Here is a 21,505-nt window from a genome sequence, read left to right as displayed (position 1 = left end):
GGCGCAGAGGACTGGGTTTGGCTGGACTCGATTTAAAGAGACAGAAGCCGTCAGAGTCCAAGAAGACGGTCCCCAAGACCCTCCCCCCAAGACCTTGGGACCACTTGGGTCCCCAAAGCTGGGGAGATGGTTTGCGGTGGCTTTGCCTGCTCCAAGAATGCGCTCTGCGCGCTCAACGTGGTCTACATGGTAAGGTTTTGGAGGTAGGGGAAGGTCGGGGCGGAAAGGCGAGTGGGGAGAATCTCTAGGGGACTTCCGGTGGGGAGAGGGGTGTACTGGGGGTTCCGGGAAGATTCCCGGGAACTTCCGGCGACGAGGGAATTCCTGGGGACTTCCGTGGGAAGAGGGGAGACTTCCGGTGACCACAGGGTTTGTCTGGGGGTGGGGGGAATGAAATGAAGGCTGTGGGCATAAAGTCCCGTGCCTCCCTCCTGTGAGCTTCAGTTTCTCCCCAAATAGGAGTGTTAGTTGAAGCTAAGGGTTCCGTTTTTATATTCATAGACTACTATCCCTGCTACCCCTCACCCCCATCCCAGCCATTCTGACCTACGATGGGAGGAGTGACCAGGGATGCTTCTGGTCCTGACAGGACCTCGTCACACACAACTCAAGTTCTCCTGTTTTATCCAAGCCCCCCTGTATGGCCATTGGCTGTGCTGCATGCTGGAATTCTTTGAGACGTATCCTGCTCTCTGTTTCCTGTAGCTGGTAGGCTTGTTGCTCATTGGAGTGGCTGCTTGGGGTAAGGGCCTGGGTCTGGTGTCCAGCATCCACATCATCGGAGGAGTTATTGCTGTGGGAGTCTTCCTTCTCCTCATCGCGGTGGCTGGACTGGTGGGTGCTGTCAACCACCACCAAGTACTGCTATTCTTTGTATCCTGACCTGAAGTGATGGGGGCACCGGGGCTCTTGGGAGGGCTGAGACCACTAGGAAGAAGTTAGAAGGGTAACAACCTCAGGGATCTTGGGGACATGTCTCCTTGCCCTGCCCTATACCATACTCTATGAAACAAGAGCTGATGATTTTGTTTTCACCTGACATGGTTGGGTAAGTTCTATGAATAGATTAGATCAGATGGTTATCATAGGTGGAACATAAAGGAATCTAGGACTTTTTTTTCCCATAACTCTTCCGCTTAGTACATGATCATCCTTGGTCTGGTCTTCGTCTTCCAGTTTGGAATCTCTTGCTCATGCCTGGCTATTAACCGAAGCAAACAGGTAAGGGAATGCCCTTTCAAGTACTTGCTTTGTTCTGTTTCTCTCTTTAACCTCTTAACTCCCTCCTCTCAGTCTGGCCCCAGAGATCATTCTTAGGTCCACTACTTCCAGACTTTTGAGCCATTTGCTTCCTCTGGGATGTCTGGCTAATTTTCCATGGTGATGATCTAGGAGAACCTTAAGTGGATACTTATTATCGTGTCTGTATAACTGTGACACACCTTGCTTCTCAGGAACGTTTCCCTTTGCTGGAACAGGGAAATTAAGGCACTTGAACTGAGATCAGGATGTAGGGGGGTTCTTAAGGTTAGCAGCATCAAATAATTTCCCTCTGCCTATATCCTCCAGACAGATGTCATCAATGCTTCTTGGTGGGTCCTGAGCAACAAGACCCGGGATGAACTGGAAAGAAGTTTTGATTGTTGTGGCTTGTTCAACCTTACAACCCTGTATCAACAAGATTATGCTTTCTGCACTGCAGTGAGTTGGCGAGGGAGCAGGGGGATCGGTGGGTAGGAAAACTGGGGAAGGACAATGCCCAAATTGGCAGATTTAAACATTTGAATGTGACTGCCTCTCTCTAGTAGCTCTCTTGTACTGGGACTGTGTGCTGGAGGGGGGAGGGAGGATGAATACAGAGGCTAAAGAATTAGCTAAGTGGGATTTGTCTGTAGGATACCGACCCTGAACTAGTAAATGATTTCTAGAGCCATTCACCGTGGTATTGGGATGGAGCAGCTTAGCAACTCTGCAACCTCCACACACACACACACACGTTTCATCCTCAGATCTGCAAGAGCCGGAGCTCCACGTGCCAGATGTGTGGAGAAAAGTTTCTTAAGCATTCAGATGAAGCCCTGAAAATCCTGGGGGGTGTTGGACTCTTCTTTAGCTTTACAGAGGTAACATTCTCCAGTTCCTTCATATACACCCTTTCAGTATGTCTGTAAGTCTTAGCCCCAGATTCAGAATTGGTTGCTTATCTCTCTCCTTTTGTTTCTACAGATCCTGGGTGTTTGGCTAGCGATGAGATTTCGGAATCAGAAGGATCCTCGAGCCAACCCCAGTGCCTTTCTATGAGACTGTGGAGCCTTCTGATTTCTCTCCTGCTCTCTGTTCTCCCTAAGCTTTTTCTCCCTCCCTTAGGGAAAACCTAGGGTCTATAGCCCTTTTTGTTTGAGAAAGAGGAAAGGCCCTTTGCCACATCGCCTAAAGACGACTTAATAGCTGGGCTTTACGCCTTCACATGTTTTAGTGGGAGCAAGATTATAAAGAATAAAGAACTTCTCCCCTCTCTCCCCAAGTGGACAGGGGAGCCTCCTGGGAGTGCATGAGATGGGATGGGGTTGGAGTCACTCCTGGCTCTGTTGCCCCTCTTCTCCCTTCCACATCCTGGCCTGGCTCCAAGGGTGAATCGGGGACAGAGCCCGGGAGAAAGCCACCAAGAACTCCTGCTTGTAATAAGCAGGAGCCAGTTTGGGGGAGTTCAGTGAATATAAAAATAAAAGCCATTTAAACTCTATATTCAAAGAAGCAGCTTAAGTGCCTTTTCTTGTCTGCTGCCAGTCGAGGGGCTCCCCGACCATGGAGGCCCTGTGACCTGAGGAGAGGCCTTACAATTCTGCAAGGAAGTTCCATTTTCCCAGTGGTTTTCCCACATCCACAAATGGCAAAGCCAATCAGAGAAGGAAACATTCAAAAAAAAAAAAAGACCATATTTGTTTTGTTTTGTTTTTCCTGTATAAAAAAGGGTCCTGATATCAGGGTAGGGAAGGGAAGAACAAGGGACAGACCCCTCGGTATAAGAAGATAGGGGCAGGAGGAGAAGAAGCCTCAGAGGAGAGGTGGGAGGGGAATGTCATTAAGGCAGCAAAATATTCTCTGTAAAAAGTTGGGGAGACGTCTCCACAGCCTCAAAGGTGAAGGCAGAAGGGGCCTTCTCCGCGGGGGGCTCTCCACTCAAGTGTTCAGAGAAGGGCAATGACAGCTTCTCCTCTCTTGGTTCTGTTGCAGCCCCTCCACTGCTCACTCTGGGTTACCTTCTGCCTTCTGTAAATAAGAGTGCTGCAGGGCTCGGAAGGCAGAGACTCGCTTGTGTGGGTTAAAAGTCAGCATTTCCTGAAAGGGGAGGCAAAGGTCAGAAAGCCATGAGGGAAAAAGACTTCTGCTCACCCACAACAGTACCCAGGCTATTTTCTATATCCCTCTTTGTGGACGGCCATTCACAGCCAACAATGAAAATGAACCCATCCACCAACCAAGTCTCAGTAACCACTATCTATGGTTTGGGTCCCTTTTATACTGCTCCGTTTTTCACCCCAATCTCACTGGGTGCCCATGCCCAAGCCCAGTACCAGAAGCAGCTGTGCTCCAGACTCCTCCATCTCAGGCACCACTGACTGCACTGGGCGGGGCCCTCTGGGGGAAAAGGCTCCACGGGGTAGAGACACATCTCGGGGCCAGTCATCCTCTGGGGGTAGGCCGATCAGGCTATGGAGAAACAGGAGAATTCTGGTCAGGAGGGTCCTTCTCCAGCCCCCATCTCCAGGGGCACAGCCAGTTGCCATCCAGGGCTCAGCAGAAAGAGAAGGACTTGGGGGCCAGCCAGGTAGCGTAGTGGTTAAGTTCACGCACTCCACTTCGGCGGCTGGGGTTTGTGGGTTCAGATCACAGGTGCAGACCTACACACTGCTGATCAAGCCACGCTTTGGCGGGCATCCCACATACAAAAGAGCAGAAGATTGGTACAGATGTTAGCTCAGGGACAATCTTCCTCACCAAAAAAATTTAAAAAAAGAGAAGGACTAAGAATGGAAAATTCTTTTCCCCCTTGCTGGTCACTTACTCAAAGATTTTGCCTAACTGGTCAGCTTCAGAGTTTCCACAGAAGAGAGGCCTAAGGTGAGAAGAGACACAGGGTAGCAGTTATTTTTAAAGATATGGTAGTGGAATGATTAATGCTTAGTGGCTCAAAACAGATGGTATGGAGAATAAAGGCACATCAAGTTCCTAATTCAAGGACATTCAGAGCTTCTGGTTGTGGACAAGGTGGTCAGTAGCACTCAAGTGAGAGAACGGACAGGGTATGGAAGTACTTGATGAATAAGAGATTTGGGAAATTCAAGATAGGATACTCGGGTCCCATACTTTCGACGAAACATCTCTGCAAAAATACAGCCAACACTCCACATGTCCACGGGTGTTGCATACGTAGACTGCAGAAGAACTTCCGGAGCACGGTACCAGAGTGTAACAACCTAAGCGGAATAAGAAGAGCGGATGAGGGCCCTATGGGTTACCACGACGCACATGCCTTCTCAACTGCTATGGGCAATCACTTTCCTACCCCCAACCTGAACCCATTTTGGCTGCCATCTTTCTACTGACCACAGGTGTCAGTGCCATCTGGTAGCTGTAGATTCTGGCCAGGCCAAAGTCAGCCAGCTTGACTGTCCCGCCACTTGTCACAAGAATGTTCTCTGGCTTCAGGTCTCGGTGAACGATGCAGTTGGCATGAAGGAAATCTAGGCCTCTTAGGAACTGGCGCATCAGATCCTGGTTTGGAAGGGGGAGGTACAGAGGAATTGGAAACTGGCACCATACCTGAAATCACAACAGGCTCTACTACAAAGGTCCCAATCTACCTCTCAGTGTCTGCCCACCCCTCTCACCTTGATGGTCTCCACTGGCAAGCCTGGTGGGGGTGCCTTGTCCAGATACGTCCTTAGGTCTTGGTCCACATGCTCAAACACCAGGGTCACTTTGGTCTCCCGATCAGTTCGGGAGGTGGCACAGACATCCATCAGCCTGGCCAGAACAAATCGTCACTCACTGATCAATCCCCCTTGACCCAACATGGCCTCCCCTATTGCCTCAGGGTCTCCACTTCTCCGCTGACCGCCACTCCCTGCCTAAGGCTGTCTTTCCCCCTTTACCACCCACTCCCCACCCTCTACCTTCTTTCTCACCGGACAACATTGGGATGCTCAAAAGCCTCCAGCCGTCTGAGTAAGGCCACCTCACGAACTGTGCTGATGGGAAGGCCCCCTCCAGCGCCTCCTCCATTGGGGACTCTCACGCTCTTGAGGGCCACAAAGTGGCCACTGTGGGGATCACGGGCCTTGTACACCGTCCCATAGGCACCAACACCAATCTCAGCCACTGGCTCGTATCGAGGGGTAGCCATTCTCAGATCAGAGGAGACCCTAGAATCACAGAAACTGCTACCACCGAAATTCCCTTCCAGAGTTCGCATGGAATGAGCCTGCAACAACAAAGTGACTCACGCAAAAGACATCACGAAGACAGCACCGCCAGCATCCCGTCCCTTCCCCAGTCTTCCCTGAGGCCAGCCCCTCAGGTAACACAATGACTCTAACCCCAACCCCTCCTGCCACGTGAGGCCCTAGAAGAAAAAATGCCTTTTCCTTTGGGACCATCGCGTCCCGCACAGGGGATACCCCACACGACACACCCCCAGCATCAAAGATCCTACACCCCAGTCCCTAAAATTACACCTCCCTACGATCACAAAGGACCACATCACCCCCTGCCCCACTTCCCGCCCTCGAGCGACCCTTCCATAACCAGTCCGCGCAGGAAGCCGAGGAGGGCAAGAATGGTCTCCATTCCTGGGAAGCGGCCGCACTCACCTCACCCCGTGCCGGGAGCTGCGGGGGCGGCCCGTTATCGGGGCCCCGGAGCCGGTTCTTGTGGCGCCATACACTCGAGCTCGGTCCGGGGCAGCTGGACGCTACGGGCCCGACCATAGACACAGGCCGCGGGCTAGAGCGGCCCCCCGGCCCCCACCCTCACCATGTGACCAGCTGCCAAAGAGGCGCGCGGAAACTGGGGAGGCGGGGCGACTGCCGGACGTTCGGGGCACGTGACCAGCCGCTCATGCGCAAAGGGGCAGCCGGGAGCGGCTCAGACCGGGAAGGGGGCGGGAAGGGGAAGGGGGCGGAGGGGCAATGGCGGCCACGTGATCTGTTGCTATCACACGTGACCGCTTGACATTGCTCTGAGGAGCAGAGGTGTGGTTACGCGGCAGGACGTGTGACTGGCTGCCATAACCCTGGCGGGGAGTCGGGGGGAGACGAGAGAAGGTGGAGTCCAAGGCAGTGCCATGGCAACCCGGGCCACCCAGATCCCAACTCTGGGCTGCGGGCCGAGCCTGAGTGCAGCTCTAGTCTCGCTACATGTCTGTCTCTCTGCATGGCAGGGTGGGCGCGGTCGGGGGACGAGAGGTGGTGCTGTCGCCTTTCTGCTCCACCGCCATCGGAAAACATATTCTCATTTGTGTCTTTGTTTCACTCTTTCATTCAACAAATTTTTACAGAGTGCCTGCTTCCTGTGTGTATGTGGGGTTTTTGTTTGTGGGTTTTTTTGGTGTTTCGGTCACTAGCCCTTTAAAGTAATGATAAGGCTATCTGTAAAGATGTAGCCAACAGTGTGGTCCTATAAAATAGAGAGTAGACAATGCCCATCTGAGGGCAAAACTAGAATTAACGGATTGATGGAAGGCAGATTAATACAGTGATCCGACAGGAAGAGTGGCAGTCAGTGCCCTCCCGTCTTCCCAACTTCCACCCCTCCCTGGGAGTGTTAAGGCAGAGACCAGATGCCTTCTGGCAGAGAAATTATTGAAGAGCGGGAGACAGGAATACTTGAACTTTAAGGTTCTTTCCAGCACTAATATGCTATGATATATGTGTGTATGTGTGTATATATATGTGTATGATATTATATACCTCGTATATAGACGGATACATAAAGGAGCCAGCATGTGCAAGGAAGTTACCACCACTACCACCCCAGACCACTGTATTGCATGAGAATGACTTGTGCCCTTCTGGAAACCTTGTGACTCCTTTTTTGGGGTCATCGTGCTTCCCTCTTTTCCTCCACTGTAAGCTTTCTTAGCCCTTGCCCCTGCCCAGAACACGGACTTTTCTCAAATGACCTCTGCTCAGACATCCAGGTAGACAACAGGCAGGTTTCTCTGGCTTCCCTTGTCTTACTGGCTCCAACTTCTCTATCTCCCAGCCCTCTGGGGGATGGGAGTAAGGGAGGGAAGGGATCAGTGTCTCATTTGTGAGAAATTGTCTGAAACCGGAAACCATTTTCTTACTCTATTTGCCACTCCTTTCACCTTGACTTCTATTCTTTTTAAGCATATCACCAAGAATGTAAAAGTTCAGGCTTGAGACTAATATAAACCATGCTCCAAGGCAAAATGGAAGACACGTCAGTACAAATTCCCCCTCTTTGCATTCTGATAGTTGTAGCTCTGGGCCCTTGCTGACAAGGGCAGCCAGGACACTAGTAAGAAAAACCTCAAGGTCTGACCTGGCTAAGGGGTTTGTGAGGTGAGTTTCACTGGCTCTGTTGCTAGGACCGGTTGGTTTGTAAACGTTCTGGAAGGATAAGTGCCTCTGAGTATGTCAAACTTCCTTCCTGCACCAGCAGGGTCCACTTCAGCCTCACTTTCCACATAAGCCCACTACTGCTCACTATCTTTAGAATAGAAGTTATCCTCTATGTCTGGTTGGGTTCCAGCCCCTTTTTCGGATTCATTCATTCATCCATCCAAAACATTTGAATGCTTCATAAGAGCATTACTCACCTTATTCACTTTCTATTGAGAATCCTTAGTATGGGAGTCTGTCCCTGGTTCTATACCCTCCCTTCTCCTGTTAATTACTCTTTAACTAATTAATTTTTTCCCAATGTGTTTAACCCAGTGGGCTCCCCTGGAATCCCTTTTCCCTGAGGGTTGGAAAGGGGAGGAGAGGGAGGACGCAAGTGTAAGGGAGGAATAATGTGATGAGGGGGTAGAACTGGATCTCAGGGTCAAGGCCCTCATAAAAGCAAAGAGCTAAGTGTGTGTGTGTGTGTCTGTGTGTGTGTGTGTTCAGTGTAGTGTGGTGGGGCAGGAGAGTACCAGGAAAGACACTCTCATCCCTTTAGCCCTCTTGTCTCTCTTGCTCACTTACCTTCTTCACCACACTACAATTACACACTTCTGTTTCTCATACAATCCGATTCCATCCCTTACACACTCATCTCTTTTCCATGGTCCCTCACCGTGCACACTTTTCGCTCTTTTGTGTAAAAGTGTTTATTGAGTCCATCTCTGGCTCACTCACCTCCCTCACACTTCCTACCCTTGTGTAGCTCTTTCTTTGCACACTCCCGTTTTGCACAAGCCTCTCCCTCCCAGGTGCACCTGCGTCTTTGACCACGCACCTTCCATCCTCACCCTCTCACCCCCCCCATTCACACACCTATTCTCCTACCCGTGTGCACACTCCCCTTCCTCGGCCACTCCCCTCGCTCCACCCTCCCCCGGGCTCGCACATTTGCCCCCGCCCCTGGGGACACCTGCTCGTGCGGGGCAGGGCGGGGATGCGCAGCCGCGGCCACTTCTCCTCCTCTCCCCCTCCCCGCCCCTCCCTCCATCCCTCACCGGCTCCCCGGCGCCCGCCCCGCCTGCCCCGCCCGCCCGCCGCTCCGGGGGGGTCTCCGCCGCCGCCGCCGCCGCCGGAAGGAGCCGCCATTTGCCACCGCCGAGCGCACGGGCCGAGCCGAGCTGGAGCCGGAGTCGGGAGCCGGAGCGGGGCTGGGGCCAGACGGACGGCGATGGGGGGCGGCCCCGCCGCAGGAGCACCCGGGCGCGTAACCTCGGGGGCACGGCCCGCTCCGGACCCGGACCCGCGGGGCGCGGCCCCCTGAGCCCCCCTCCCCGCCCCCTGCCCCGGCCATGGCTGCCCGCCCCGCCGCCCCCGGGCCGCCAGCCCTCTCGGCCCCGCCAGCCCTGGAGCCCCGGCGGCGGCAGCAGTGAACGCGCCCGCAGGCCCGGAAGACCCCGGCCGGCTCGGCTTCCCGGCGCGCGCCCCCTTCCCGGCCTTGTCCTCTCCCTTCCCCCCGCCGCCCGACAGCCCCCCTTGCACGCCGCCCCCCGCCCCCCGGCGCCCGGACGATGCTCAAGTCTCGGCTCCGCATGTTCCTGAACGAGCTGAAGCTGCTGGTGCTGACGGGCGGGGGGCGGCCCCGGGCCGAGCCGCAGCCCCGGGGGGTCGGGGGAGGCGGCTGCGGCTGGGCGCCCTTCGCCGGCTGCTCGACCCGGGACGGCGACGGCGACGAAGAGGAGTACTACGGGTCGGAGCCGCGGGCCCGGGGCCTGGCCGGCGACAAGGAGCCGCGGGCCGGACCCCCGCCGCCGCCCGCGCCGCCGCCGCCGCCCCCGGGCGCGCTGGACGCCCTGTCGCTCAGCAGCAGCCTGGACAGCGGGCTCCGAACCCCCCAGTGCCGAATCTGCTTCCAAGGCCCGGAGCAGGTGAGGCCCGGACCCGCCGCCGGGCGGGGAGGGGTGGGGGCGCGCACCTGGGGCGCCCGGGGAGACCGCGGACAGGGGGCGGGGCCTGAGAAGGCTGGGCGGGACCCAGGACCCGGAGTGGGGATGGAATGAGGTTGGGGGGCTGGCTGGAGACTCCTAGAGCGCATGTTTGGGGTGGAGGGGGGTCAGGGGTCCTCAGGAAGGGGTGGGGCTTCCTCCTGGGAGGGCTCAAAATCCCTCTCACCGAGCAACGAGGACAGCCTTTCTCCCCCACTTGTCTGACCCCAGGGTCTCCGTAGGCTGAGGGGCCTATTGTGTCGGAGGTGGGCAGAGAGGACAGCGCTTCTGTTCGCACCTTGAAGGGCGGGGCCCAGCCGGCGCCCTTGCCTCTCTCAGTATTTCTCTCCTTCGGGCACTTAGCTTCACTTCCCATTGCGCAACTTTCATCTCCTTCCAAAGAGTATTCTTTGTTTAAATGTTATGGACGAAGTTGTCCCGGGATAGTGCCGGGCGCGGGGTGGGGGTGTCTCTGTGTCACGAGAAATTCTTCGTTAATTAAAGGGGAACACCCTCCACTCCCATTCCTAGGATTTCTCCCTCTTTTTGATACTTGGAAACTGAGGACGGTGACCCACCCCAGTCGACACCTCATCTGTGAAGTACTTTACAGTGATGGGGTTGGGGAGGAAGGCGTGGCTCCCATCCCTCCAAATCCTAAGAGGTAGACTTCCATTTGGGAAGCCTTGAAGAGCACCCTCCCCAAATTCTAGGGAAAGAGAAGAGCCCCGTCCCCCATCCCTTTCTGTTCCTCATCTCTTTGGTCAGGGAAGTTTACCTTGAGCTCCAGCTTTTTTCCGTTTTGCAGCATCCTTAGCCTCTTGCCCTGTTCTGGGTGAAAGGCCTGAGTTTTTTTTAAGGTGGAAGAATCACTCACCTGGAGAGGAGGTTTCCCTCTGTGGGGTCGGCATGGTGATAGCTGAGAGAGACCCTCCTCACTCTTCCTCCAGGGGGAGCTCCTGAGCCCCTGCCGCTGCGACGGCTCAGTGCGCTGCACGCACCAGCCCTGCCTCATTCGCTGGATCAGCGAGAGGGGCTCCTGGAGCTGTGAGCTCTGCTACTTCAAGTACCAGGTCCTGGCGATCAGCACCAAGAACCCACTGCAGGTGAGGTGCAAGGAGAGGGCTCTCAGACTGGGGCAAGGGCCTTTCAGCAGTCAGAATCAGGGACCCTCCAGGGAGCCTATTGTTCATCCATTTACTGTTTCCTCAAAGTCACCCCTCCCCACCATTACCACAGTCGCCTGTCTGTAAATCCTCCCTTTATTCACAGAGACATTTATTGGGTGCCGCTTGTATTCCAGGCACTGTTCTAGGCACTGGGACGACGAAAAAGGAGATGATGATGATGATGATGATGGTGATAGCAAACATGTAGTGTCTTCTATATGTCAAACTCTTAGTGTGTATTCACTCTTTTAATCTTCATAATAATCTTGTTATGTACCATTTATTAGCCCCATTTTAAAGATGAGGACATTGATGCACAAAGAGATTTAAAAACTTGCCCAAAGTTACTCGTCCAGTAGGTGATGGAGTTAGGATTTGGAATTCACACCTAGATGGTCTGGCTTCAGAGCACTTGCCTGACCCTGCCTCTCTAAAATGAGACAGACAAATGGTCTCAAGCAACATGAGAAGTGCCACATACTAGCTTTCATCAGGGCACAGAGGAGACAGATGTTAATCCTGCCTGAAGGGTTTCAAGAAGGCTCCTGGGGCTTCCTCCTCTTAGGGCCACCCATCACCCAGACCTCCATCTCTTTCTGTGACTTTTTGAAGCCCTTTCTCCCACACAGTGGCAGGCCATCTCCCTGACGGTCATCGAGAAGGTCCAGATTGCTGCCATAGTGCTAGGCTCTCTCTTCCTCGTCGCCAGCATCTCCTGGCTCATCTGGTCGTCACTCAGCCCTTCAGCCAAGTGGCAACGGCAGGATCTGCTCTTTCAGATCTGCTACGGCATGTACGGCTTCATGGATGTTGTCTGCATAGGTGAGGGCACCTCTCTCCCCCTTACCTGCTCAGCGTCTTCCTCCAACTCACGTACTTAACTTTCCCTGCCCATTCCCTTAGCTTCATGTCCACATTTTCTACCATTGGGAGCCTTTAGGACTATCTTGGGCCCCCTCCCTTCCCTTCTTCTCCAGGCCCTTTGCAACCCTGTCTCCTCACTCTGGAGGAATGCTTACTTAAGTGCCTCTGGCCTAGGTCTGGGCAGCAGTTGACCCTGGATTTCTTATTCCTCTTGCTCAGGCCTCATCGTCCACGAAGGCTCCTCTGTCTACCGTATCTTCAAGCGCTGGCAGGCAGTGAACCAGCAGTGGAAGGTCCTGAATTATGACAAAACCAAGGACATAGGAGGAGATGCAGGGGGAGGGACGGCAGGGAAGCCGGGCCCCAGGACCTCACGGACGGGCCCCCCCTCTGGGGCCACCAACCGCCCCCTGGCTGCCCAGCGCATGCGGACGCTCTTGCCTCAGCGCTGTGGTTATACAATCCTGCACCTCCTTGGACAGCTGCGGCCACCAGATGCCCGTTCCAGTTCCCATTCTGGCCGTGAAGTTGTGATGAGGGTCACCACAGTCTGAACTGGACTCCAGGAGCAGGGATCTTGAGTCAATGCATCGGCCAGAGATGAGCTGTCATGGCTGCTGGAGGTACCACCTGGACAAGGTGTTTGGGGCACACTGCCCCTACCACTGAGGATCTCTGTGGGCAGCCTCGAGCTGGAGACATTGTCTGGCCTCTACTGCTTGCTGGGTAGAGACACCTGGATGACCTTCCAGCCCCCACTGACAGCTCCTCACACTCATCCTGGGGCAGCCAGTGGGCAGGTGGGGAGAACAGCTCTTCTTCCCTAGAGAACCGTCCTTACCTCAGCTCCTAGGGCCTCCAGCCCCCCAGCTCCACCATGGTGACTTGGTGAAGGGGGACCAATGCCAGAAGAAAGGGGCTGTAGACCCCCCATTCCCCACCCCCATGGCCACAGGGCAGCTGGCAATAAGACTAGTATACATTGACCTCCCGTTCCCTGCATGAGGGCGGGGGGGGACTTCCCCCTGCTCCGCCCCCCATTGCATGGGGGGAGGGCATAAAGAATCATTTATATGCACGTGGAGACTCCTTTCTCATCTGGGGATTTTCTGGAGGGTTGGGAGGTGTGGGGAGGTTTGTCTGCAGAAGTTGCAAATCCCAAACGCAGCAGTGGGTTCTGAGTTGGAGGTGAACTCCTCCTCGCTGGTGAATAATTCACACTGGCTGCTAGGTGGCAGTGCTCAGAGGTATCTAAGGGGTGGACCTGCCACCTGCAAGTTGTGTGATTTTAAAAAAACCTCTCCACCGTGGTTTTCCTGCCTACCTCATAGGGTTGGAATAAGGATAAATGAGGGACAGGTTGAATGCCATTGCAAAGAAAATTAGTGATGGCATAAAAAGACTTCTAGATTAGTTGATGGTCCATTTATTTCAAATAGTAGCTGGTTAACAAATTCTAAAATGTGTTTTTCATCTGGAGTTGCACAAAGCCTTGGAAATTCGTGTTGAGTGTCATAATAGATATGGAAATTTGGAGGGAAATGCAGATGTGAAGGATGGTGGTTATCTGCAAGAATGAGAGCTCTTCCAACCCCCTGAACACTAGGGGCTAGGGGAAGCTGGAGCTATCCTTCTCGCTCTGGGGATTGTGTGGGTGCTATTAGTCCTTCCCAGGTAATGTGCTCACCCAGAGAAGTGGTGTGAAGTGAACTTGGACTCGTTTGGAGTGAAATGGACAGAATCCGCCAATGTTATGAGTCTCCAACCCCAGTTTAAACCACTCCTATGGCAGTTCAGGGCCACAGCTCTGATCCTGCTGTGCCCCAGCTGATGGCATCAACTGGAAGGTGTTGTCCTTGGAGGCAGCAGTGTAGTTATTTAGAGGAAAGGTTTGGGAAGGACTGGTTAAAATGTGGGTCAGCCTGAAGCCTGGTCCCTTTCTCCTGAGGCCTTGGGGCTGTGTATTATATGAATGATGGTGTCTTTTAAGTGAACTGTTCATCAGCAATTAAAATAATTACTTCATACATTGCTAAAGTCAGATCCAGAAGACTTTCCTATTATTGGTCCTTCTCTCAGGGAAGGTTCTGCTCTGCCTCTTCCCTGGGGAAGTTTTGGGGAAAATGCTTCTCTACTAAAGGTCACATATCCTTGCCCAGGAAATGGTCATCCCCTACCCTCTCCAAAAGGGGTCTTGGCTGCTGTCCATGGTGCTGGCACCAGACTTGCCTGGGAGAGGAGGAACCAAAGCTGGACTCAGGTTTGAGTCACCTGGAAGTGTGGAAGTGTATCACTTCCAACCTCTGAGGAGATCAAAGTGGAGAGGGGACTGAGCCTGAGCCTGCCTTTTTCAGGTGGGAAATTGTTTTGCCAGAGATAACCCTCCACATTCCCCACCTGGAAAGACAGAAGCGCCAGACTTTACTGATTTGCTATTCACAGAATAGCTTGTGGGGACCAGAAAGGAGACAGCAAATCAAAGTGACGACTAGTACCTATCCTGGCAGATAGTGTTCAGGTAGGTATGACAGAGGTGGGGTTTCCTGTGCCAAGCCTGGGCTGTCCCCCGCAATGGCCCCACATGGAAGCTTAGACATACCCAAGAACATACACACACAAACACACTATCTCCATTTCTATTCTGGGTCCTCACTCAGGCCAAGTGAGACAATACATACCTCTCCCTTTCAGCACCATTGGAGGTCTTGGTAAGGGGGTTGGGACAAGCAATCAGCGTGGTCCTCTCTCCTTCCCTTTTTCCAACTTAAAGAGATTCTTGTCCAGGAAAGGGGTCATAGGAACTGCTGCCCTCCTCAGTCCTACTTGCCCCTTGAGGAGTGTGGGTGTGCAGATTCCTCATCACTGATTCTAGGGGAAAGGGTCTGAAAGGAAGCTGGGCTTTATTCTCCCTGAAAGCTCAAATCTAAAAGTCAGGTCACAGGTTCAAGTTGAGCTTAGTGATAAGGGAGTCGGGGTGGAGACTGAGAGTACAATGGAGAAGGAGTGAGAGGTAGGGCAGGAAAGACACACAAATCTTGGTGTCTGCACAGGACCTCAGGTTATCCTGCCCCTCTGTAGATCTTACATAAATAGATCCCCCCAGAAGGCTGGTGGCTAATGGAATTTCTGTGCTCAGGGAGCCATGTCTAGGGCAGGGGGCTGAGGTGGTGGGGCGGAGGGGGAAGTGTGAAGTGAAATCTCCATCTCCATCCAGCTCATCGGGATGGAGGGGAGCAGTTCCTGAGGAAGGGGGGCAAGTCCCGACATGGGAGGGCAATCTAGGCTACAGAGGGAGCTATGGGGAGTGTGCTGAGAGATTTATTTGTATGGAAAATTAGTTAATCTGTATACACCACAAGGGGAGAACTGAGCCCAGCCTCTGGGGGGCCAGAGAGGGCTGACTCAGGGAAACGGGCTCCCTCTGCCCACCCCCCTCTTCTTGCCTTGGTGCCCCAGGGCTCTGGCCACCCCCACACTTGGCTTGCAGCCTGTGTGTCTGACTTCACTTCTCTGCCTGTATCCCTTTCTCTGAAGGAAGTTACCTTTGAGCAACTTTTTCAGAGAGGGCAGAGTGGCCATTCTAGGACACCCTTCGGTCCCTGCAGTCCAGGTTCCAAAAGCTCTTCCACTAAAGAGTCAGCCGCCTCTGGCCATCTCTGCAAATCCCCAGCTCCCCCCCCCCATTTTTATAGCCTCACCCTTGCAGTTGCTTTTCACCACCACCCCCTTAATCTCTTCCAGGGAGCCAGACTTGGCTGTTCCCACTACAGACAGAAACGTGTCTGGGTTTGTTTTATTTATTTATTTTTTTTGTGAGGAAGATCAGCCCTGAGCTAACATCCATGCTAATCCTCCTCTTTTTGCTGAGGAAGACCGGCTCTGAGCTAACATCTATTGCCAATCCTCCTCCTCTTTTTTCCCCCAAAGCCTCAGTAGATAGCTGTACGTCATAGTTGCACATCCTTCTAGTTGCTGTATGTGGGATGCGGCCTCAGCATGGCCGGAGAAGCGGTGCCTTGGTGCGCGCCCGGGATCCGAACCTGGGCCGCCAGCAGCGGAGCACGGGCACCTAACCGCCAAGCCACGGGGCCGGCCCACGTGTCTGGGTTTGTGATGCAAACCGCTCTCCCAGGTGTCTAGACCTCCCATTGTTCTGGGAGTCACTCTCAGGACCTGAGAAACCTCGGTGGGGAGTTTGAGTGAGGGTCTTGCCTCCAGGACTTGTAGGAAGGGGGAGTGGGAGAGAAGTTAAGTCAAAAGTCAAGGATGGAACATTCGATTCTTTTATTTCAAAACTATGAATATTAAAAAATTTCAATATATAAAAGGAAGGCTTGGGCAGGAACAGGCCCAAAGATGTCTCTGCCTGGGAAATAAGTGGTGGGGCAAGCCAACCTAATAGTGACCAGAGAGCCAAGGAGAGTTAAAAAAATCATAAACCAGGCAAGGGCAGACTCACCTTCCTAGGGGCAAGATGAGAAAGGAAGAGGACAGACAGAGCGTGGTAAGCTGCTCATCCCTTCTGCCACCTGGTCCAGATTCAATCTGAGAATCTGTATGGTGTCACCTAGTCAGAGATAGGCCCTGGCAGGGGATATAAAGACCAAATAAGGCCTCATCCTTCTTCTCAAAGAGCTCACATGCAAGGAGAGAGGACCAACCAGGTGCAGACCAGATGCTCGATTACTTAGCTCATGCCGTGACAAATGCTGCTTAGCCAGCAGCATCAGTGAACACTGTAGAACCCCCAAAAGGGCAGTGGTTGAATCCTTCCTCAGACCACCCAGCATTATTAGTTAAAATCTGAGTTGGCCCTGGGAGGATGCATATGATATGAAAGGAAAAGAGCTGAGCAGGCAGAGGGACCATGGTTTTCTGGGGGCCTGCTGGGTCAGGCCACGCGCATACTTCACACCTTGGTCAGGCCTGCCTCAAGCAGTTTGCTATGGTCATTCGAACCAGTTTGGTCAGACAGACAGGCCTCAGGGGGAATGCGCATCTCTTGGTCTTGTGTCTAATAAACCCCTATGATGAGAGGAAGAGCAATGATGACAGCCTCCTTCCACGGGACTATCTGTCCACAAACTGTAGGTTGATGCTCCTCTCAGGTACCAGGACAGTCCGGGTCATGGGTCTGATTGGGGCAGCACCTGGCTCAGGCTGCACCTCAAAGTGGGTCAAGATCTGGAAAGGCAGGAAGAAGGCTCTCACTGTGGAGGGGTCTACAACGGTGGGCTTGATTGGTAAAGGGCGTTATGAGTGTTGGGGGGGTCAAGGTTGGAATTGCACCTGTAGTGGGTAGAGGACTTCTTGGTTAATGAGGGGGAGGGATTATGGTCAGGAAAGAGATAGTCCAAAAACCCTCGCTCACCCTCCAGGCCTGTAATGGGGTTGCCATATTTCAGAGAATTAGGTCTACCAAGTCTCATATGTTTTCCTATGCTGTCAGAAGAGCTCACGGCTTTGAGGGTTAGGGTCTCTCCCGTTTGGGGACAGTATGTCCAGATTACTCACCTGGGCCAAAGCCATTTGCAGCTCAAGCTCTGCCAGGCGTCTCCCCATGCAGCTGCGCTTGCCAAAGCCAAAGGGAAGAGATGCAAATGCGTGTGGGGCTGGACTCTCCCCCAGCCAGCGAGCTGGACGAAAAGAATTTGGCTCTGGGAACTGGGCTGGGTCCCTTGAAGTGGCATAATGACACAGTGTGACCAGCGTCTGGTGGAGGAGGAACACAAACTTGTCAATTTGGGCCCACGAAAGCACAGAGAGCCATGGGAAGAGGATATACAGACCAGGGCAAAGGCAGGCTCTGGTTGGTGATGGGGAAGTTTTCTGGGGCTGCTTTTGGAATGATTCCCCCACTGCCTCATTACATCCTGGAGAGAGGCATTCAGGCCAAAGGGAGGGTTTGAAGGGCCTATGGGGAGTGTTTGAGAACAGGACCAGGCCCAAGATAGTGAGGGATGGCTTAGCAAAGGGGGCCCATAGGCTCTACTCACATTTTTTGGGATAATATAGTCACCCACACGAACATCTTTGTCTGGGACACGGGAATTTCCAGGTACCACGGGGTACAGTCTGGGTTGCAGGGCACAAGAGAGAAACTGCAAGGTGAGGCTGGGGGCTATAGCCTCTCTCTCATCCCCCTTCAACTTCCAAACCCATTCTTGGCCAGGAGGGGAGTACCATTTTCCTCTGCTCCCTCTCCCTGCCCCCGTCCACTATCAGCTTCCCCAGCCCTTCCCCAGCATTTTCTCCAGCTCCTCCTCTCCTGCCCCCTCACCTCAGCACTTCCTTGACGACGGCCTTCAGCAGGGGCAGCCGAGACAGAGCAGTGGCTGAGTGGTGGCCATTGGAGCCAGGACCCAGGGCAGCTGTGATCTCAGAGTGCAGGGCCACCTGGACTTCGGGGTGCCGAGAGAGTTCATATAGAGCCCAGGAGAGCGTGTTGGACACCTGAGGGGACAGGTGAGAGCATCAGAGGTGTTGAGAGTGAGGACCCAGTATAGGGGGCAGAATCTGAGGCAGTCTGGAGCCCAGAAGGTGCTAAGCCAAGCTGGCGTAGAAGGCCATCATGGATCCCCTGCAGCAGCAAAATGGCCCCTGAGACGGGAGGCTAAGGTCTGGAAGTGGGGCTCGCAACTTGAAGGGAGACCCTCACCGTGTCCACCCCGGCCAGTAGCAGCTCCGTCACGTTCCCCAGGATGGACGAGGCAGGCAGCTCTTCCCGGAGCAGGAAGTAGGTTAGGTGCGCCCCAGATCCCATGTCCTCCTCAGGCTTTTCCTGGCTCCTCACAGCTATCTCGGCCTCGCGCTGCTCCACGTGCTGCTGGGCTGCACCGGGAGAAGGTAGAGGGATGCCTCACTCCTCCAGAACAGCTTTACGTTTCCCCCGTCTCCACCTATTTCTGTGCCTTACCAAATGCAAACATCTGGTCCCAGTCCCGGCAGAGGCGGCCCCAGGGTCCGGGCACGAGGCGGTGCAGCCAGTGGGGCATCGCCATGGTCAGCAGCGTGGACACAAACACCGATCCCACCGCGTGGATGAAGGTCTCTGTGTCTGGGGGCACTTCGGCCTCCAGGCAGCCCAGGCGCGAACCCAGCAGCACGGCGGCTATGCCTGGCCGGGAGGGGGCGCTGTCAGGGGAGACCCGGGCCGGGTGCATCCTACGCCTGCCCCTAACCGTCTTGGGACTCACCTTCTAGTCCAAACTTGTAAAACTCTCCTGCCACGTCCCGAACCAGCGCGGGCGGCCCAGCGCCCCGTCCCCGCTGGCGCCGCAGTCGTCGCACAAGGTCACGGACCACGTCGTCCAGGGTCCCGGCGTAGCGGGCGGCCGCTTGAGGCCGGAGGAGGAGCGGGGCCAGGAGGCTGCGGAGCCTCTGCCATTCTTCGCCTTCCCTGCGGGGGTGCGAAGAGGGGGTGCCTCAGTGCAGATGGGGGTGCGCGGCGGCGGCCCGACCGGGCTGTCCTCGGTGGAGAGGATTGTGTCCGGCTGGGGTGGCCAGGAGAGGGATTGCGTCTGCTCCCTCCGGCTTCAGAAACCGGCCCCTGCCTGCGCCCGCTTTCCATTCCCCTTCCTCTTTACTCATTTCCTGCCCCGGAGGGGCCTGGGTTCCTGGGTAACCTGAGTCACAGAATCTTAACGTTCCATCTGGATTCTGGTACCAGAGCCCCTACCGCCGGTTCCCAGGATTCTGGCCTCAGAAGCTAAGGAGGCGGGCGGGGGGCGAGTGTGGGGCTCTACCTGAACTTGAGCGCAACAGACTAGAGTGGGAATCAGAAGGTTGGGGGAAATGGCTAACTTCCCCCTACACCTCCACACAGACTCTCCGTGCCGGCCACAGGAGAGGGACACAGCGGGACGTCTGGGCTTTGGAGCCAGAGAGGACTCACGCGGTGAGTAGTCCACAAGCTCGCTGGCGGCGGCGGCGGTGCTCGGCCCAGGGTGAGAAGCTGCAGCGCTCGGGCTGGGGCCCCTCCTGTCGTAGGAGCTGCTCGATGAGTGTAGGGGCCGCCAGGTACACCGTGCGCACCGTCCCGAAGTTGGCCAACCACACCGGCCCGAAGCGTGCAGCGCCGTGCACCTGGGGAAACCGGCGCAGCAGACACTCGGAGACCCGGGCCGGGGACTCCCAGATTGTGCCTTGTGCCAGCACCAAGGGCGTTGGCTGGGTTTTGGAAGGGGGAGCATCTACTCCTTCGCCAGCTCCCAAGCTAGTGTATGGCCTGATGCTGCAAATCTCTCCTCCTTCTCTTTCCCCCACTTCCCATTCCTAGGAAGTTTGAGTGTGATGGGCAAAACGGAGGAACGTTGCACAAAGCAGACATTTCTGACCTCTCTTTGGTCACTTGGGCCGAGCCGAGGTGGAGAAATCCCTAAAGGTTCCTCACGTGGTCTGTCCAGGGCGAGCCCCCGCCGAATGAATAGGAGCGCGTGCAGCTTTAAGCCAAACGCGCAGGGAAGGTACTGTGCGTTTTCGCCTCCCGCGCACTTGTCCTGGACCTACCCGGCCTCCAGACTTCAGCACAGCGAGAAAGCGCTTTTTGAGCGCACTCCTCTGCTGGGTGTCGGGATGGACTCCATGCCAGTAGAGCCACCGCCCCCAGTCCCAACTTGTCATTTCCATAATTCATGGGCATCCCTTCTCACCACCCCTCCCTGCTACGTTCTGCACTAGCTTGTCCTTTCTGGCGTTGTCAAAGCCAGTTTCCCCAGCATGCAGTCCCGGGAACAGCGTCCCCCTCTACCTGCAGCTCGTGTAGCCGCGACAGCCCGCCCTTGCAGAAAAGTTCGGCAAGGAAGCCGGGCGTAGAGGGGCCTGGGATGTCCGCCAAGCTCCGGGGCGCTGAGTAGGAGCCTCTGGAGCCCAGCGAGGTGCCCAGCTCGGGAGCACAGCCCATGCGATGCAACACTCTAGAGGCGAGCTTGAGGGTCTGGGTCATGGTGTGGCTCAGGGAACCCGTGCCAGAGAGCTCTTCTCCTGAGCATCTTGCCCGCTTGCCTGAGCCCCTATTTAACCCTTGGGGGAGGTAGTGGCAACGCCCCCCTCCAAACTCCTCAGCCAATCTCCTCTCCTGAGTGGTCCGTGCAGGGGATTAGCACCCAGAAACAGTAGGCGGGGCTGGGGCTGCCTTCACGGCTCCCTTGGGGCTCATGTTGCAATTACCCTCTTGGGAGGGGAGGCCTGAAGCAATTTCTCCTCCCAGGCTGATGCCCTAGTCCAGCAGCCTAAAGATCTCTTGCTGGGGAAGGCTATTTAGTGAGGCTTAGGTGACCAAGATACAGCCAGTCCCTGGTATTCCCACCACTTCCCCAGGGATCCAGGTCCCCTGGGCCCATCCTCAGGAATTCCCCATCTCAACTCCTACGGGAAAAGGCACAGCTGTAGCTGTCCCCAAGTTCTTGGCTGCACCTTCTCTGTATGTGACCACAATGTTCCTGGGCTGCCACATCTCCCCTCCCCCTGTACCGGACCCTAGGCAGATAGCGGTGGGTTAATGGGTTAAAATAGCTCTAGAAACCTTTGTTCCTTGAGGAGGGGAGGGGTCCTTTAGGTCAACAAGCCCTGTCCTTCCAGCCATGGAATTCTGGGCTTGAGGAGCAGAGATGAAGGAACCTTTTGCAAATTGAAAAAGTTCAGAGTTCTCTGGGCTCCTGGATGGACCAAGGTCTGAGTGTTCTGAATCTCCAGCTGACTCAGTCCCCTTTGGGGGGCTTCCTAGTTGGCAGCCCCTTTCTACTTTTAGCCTCGGAATCCTCCACAGTTTAGCTCTCTGCTCCTCACTCCCCCACTCCCCACCCCACCCCCATCAGGCTCTATGCCAGCCAGTCAGCTCTGAAGTTCTGGAACCGAA

At 54.9% G+C, this 21,505-nt stretch overlaps 4 protein-coding genes across 7 annotated transcripts; 2 read left to right on the top strand and 2 right to left on the bottom strand.

Moving 5' to 3' along the window:
• Positions 1–2,743, top strand: TSPAN31 (tetraspanin 31). 3 transcript variants are annotated; one of them, XM_004429341.3, is made up of 6 exons: positions 4–189; positions 706–873; positions 1,141–1,221; positions 1,570–1,701; positions 2,010–2,123; positions 2,227–2,743. In XM_004429341.3, exons 1-6 carry the CDS (start codon positions 127–129, stop codon positions 2,299–2,301), a joined length of 633 nt encoding a protein of 210 aa, XP_004429398.1. In that variant the 5' UTR covers positions 4–126; the 3' UTR covers positions 2,302–2,743. The 3 variants fall into 3 exon arrangements, with proteins under 3 accessions (XP_087298237.1, XP_087298238.1, XP_004429398.1); XM_087442111.1 differs by lacking the exon at positions 706–873 and having other exon boundaries at positions 1–189; XM_087442112.1 differs by lacking the exons at positions 706–873; positions 1,141–1,221 and having other exon boundaries at positions 1–189.
• Positions 2,744–2,915: 172 nt separating this feature from the next.
• CDK4 (cyclin dependent kinase 4) lies at positions 2,916–6,035 on the bottom strand. Of its 2 annotated transcripts, none has more exons than XM_087442106.1 (8): positions 5,874–6,035; positions 5,190–5,485; positions 4,893–5,028; positions 4,609–4,776; positions 4,369–4,478; positions 4,067–4,117; positions 3,576–3,711; positions 2,916–3,339 (listed from the first exon to the last, which is right to left on the bottom strand). In XM_087442106.1, exons 1-8 carry the CDS (start codon positions 5,988–5,990, stop codon positions 3,247–3,249), a joined length of 1,107 nt encoding a protein of 368 aa, XP_087298232.1. In that variant the 5' UTR covers positions 5,991–6,035; the 3' UTR covers positions 2,916–3,246. The 2 variants fall into 2 exon arrangements, with proteins under 2 accessions (XP_087298232.1, XP_004429400.1); XM_004429343.3 differs by having other exon boundaries at positions 5,190–5,426; positions 5,874–6,034.
• A 2,655-nt stretch (positions 6,036–8,690) lies between these two features.
• On the top strand, positions 8,691–13,690 carry MARCHF9 (membrane associated ring-CH-type finger 9). The gene is made up of 4 exons (XM_004429489.2): positions 8,691–9,559; positions 10,567–10,722; positions 11,415–11,607; positions 11,869–13,690. Exons 1-4 carry the CDS (start codon positions 9,203–9,205, stop codon positions 12,201–12,203), a joined length of 1,041 nt encoding a protein of 346 aa, XP_004429546.2. The 5' UTR covers positions 8,691–9,202; the 3' UTR covers positions 12,204–13,690.
• Positions 13,691–15,916: 2,226 nt separating this feature from the next.
• On the bottom strand, positions 15,917–20,739 carry CYP27B1 (cytochrome P450 family 27 subfamily B member 1). The gene is made up of 9 exons (XM_004429344.3): positions 20,399–20,739; positions 19,544–19,734; positions 18,846–19,048; positions 18,566–18,766; positions 18,308–18,480; positions 17,930–18,102; positions 17,646–17,724; positions 17,164–17,361; positions 15,917–16,833 (listed from the first exon to the last, which is right to left on the bottom strand). Exons 1-9 carry the CDS (start codon positions 20,591–20,593, stop codon positions 16,720–16,722), a joined length of 1,527 nt encoding a protein of 508 aa, XP_004429401.1. The 5' UTR covers positions 20,594–20,739; the 3' UTR covers positions 15,917–16,719.
• Positions 20,740–21,505: the final 766 nt, after the last annotated feature.

This window comes from Ceratotherium simum, chromosome 17, assembly GCF_057802395.1.
Source record: "Ceratotherium simum simum isolate JZ-2026a chromosome 17, ASM5780239v1, whole genome shotgun sequence".
NCBI classification, from domain to species: domain Eukaryota; kingdom Metazoa; phylum Chordata; class Mammalia; order Perissodactyla; family Rhinocerotidae; genus Ceratotherium; species Ceratotherium simum.
Note: the sequence above shows the minus strand (reverse complement) of the source record. Positions and strands in the feature narration are given on the sequence as shown.

What these genes read in the sequence shown, in the direction of transcription:
- TSPAN31 (XM_004429341.3), top strand. Translation starts at nt 127, where the DNA reads ATGGTTTGCGGTGGCTTTGCCTGCTCCAAGAATGCGCTCTGCGCGCTC. An exon ending in CGCTCAACGTGGTCTACATG is followed by an intron (nt 190 to 705) that starts GTAAGGTTTTGG and finishes TGTTTCCTGTAG; the next exon opens with CTGGTAGGCTTGTTGCTCAT. An exon ending in TCTTCTTTAGCTTTACAGAG is followed by an intron (nt 2,124 to 2,226) that starts GTAACATTCTCC and finishes TTGTTTCTACAG; the next exon opens with ATCCTGGGTGTTTGGCTAGC.
- CDK4 (XM_087442106.1), bottom strand. Translation starts at nt 5,990, where the DNA reads ATGGTCGGGCCCGTAGCGTCCAGCTGCCCCGGACCGAGCTCGAGTGTA. An exon ending in AGCTCCCGGCACGGGGTGAG is followed by an intron (nt 5,486 to 5,873) that starts GTGAGTGCGGCC and finishes TTGTTGTTGCAG; the next exon opens with GCTCATTCCATGCGAACTCT. An exon ending in GCAGAGATGTTTCGTCGAAA is followed by an intron (nt 4,118 to 4,368) that starts GTATGGGACCCG and finishes TTCTCACCTTAG; the next exon opens with GCCTCTCTTCTGTGGAAACT.
- MARCHF9 (XM_004429489.2), top strand. Translation starts at nt 9,203, where the DNA reads ATGCTCAAGTCTCGGCTCCGCATGTTCCTGAACGAGCTGAAGCTGCTG. An exon ending in GCTTCCAAGGCCCGGAGCAG is followed by an intron (nt 9,560 to 10,566) that starts GTGAGGCCCGGA and finishes CTCTTCCTCCAG; the next exon opens with GGGGAGCTCCTGAGCCCCTG. An exon ending in CATGGATGTTGTCTGCATAG is followed by an intron (nt 11,608 to 11,868) that starts GTGAGGGCACCT and finishes CCTCTTGCTCAG; the next exon opens with GCCTCATCGTCCACGAAGGC.
- CYP27B1 (XM_004429344.3), bottom strand. Translation starts at nt 20,593, where the DNA reads ATGACCCAGACCCTCAAGCTCGCCTCTAGAGTGTTGCATCGCATGGGC. An exon ending in CGCGGCTACACGAGCTGCAG is followed by an intron (nt 19,735 to 20,398) that starts GTAGAGGGGGAC and finishes CGGTTTCCCCAG; the next exon opens with GTGCACGGCGCTGCACGCTT. An exon ending in ACTATATTATCCCAAAAAAT is followed by an intron (nt 17,362 to 17,645) that starts GTGAGTAGAGCC and finishes CTCCTCCACCAG; the next exon opens with ACGCTGGTCACACTGTGTCA.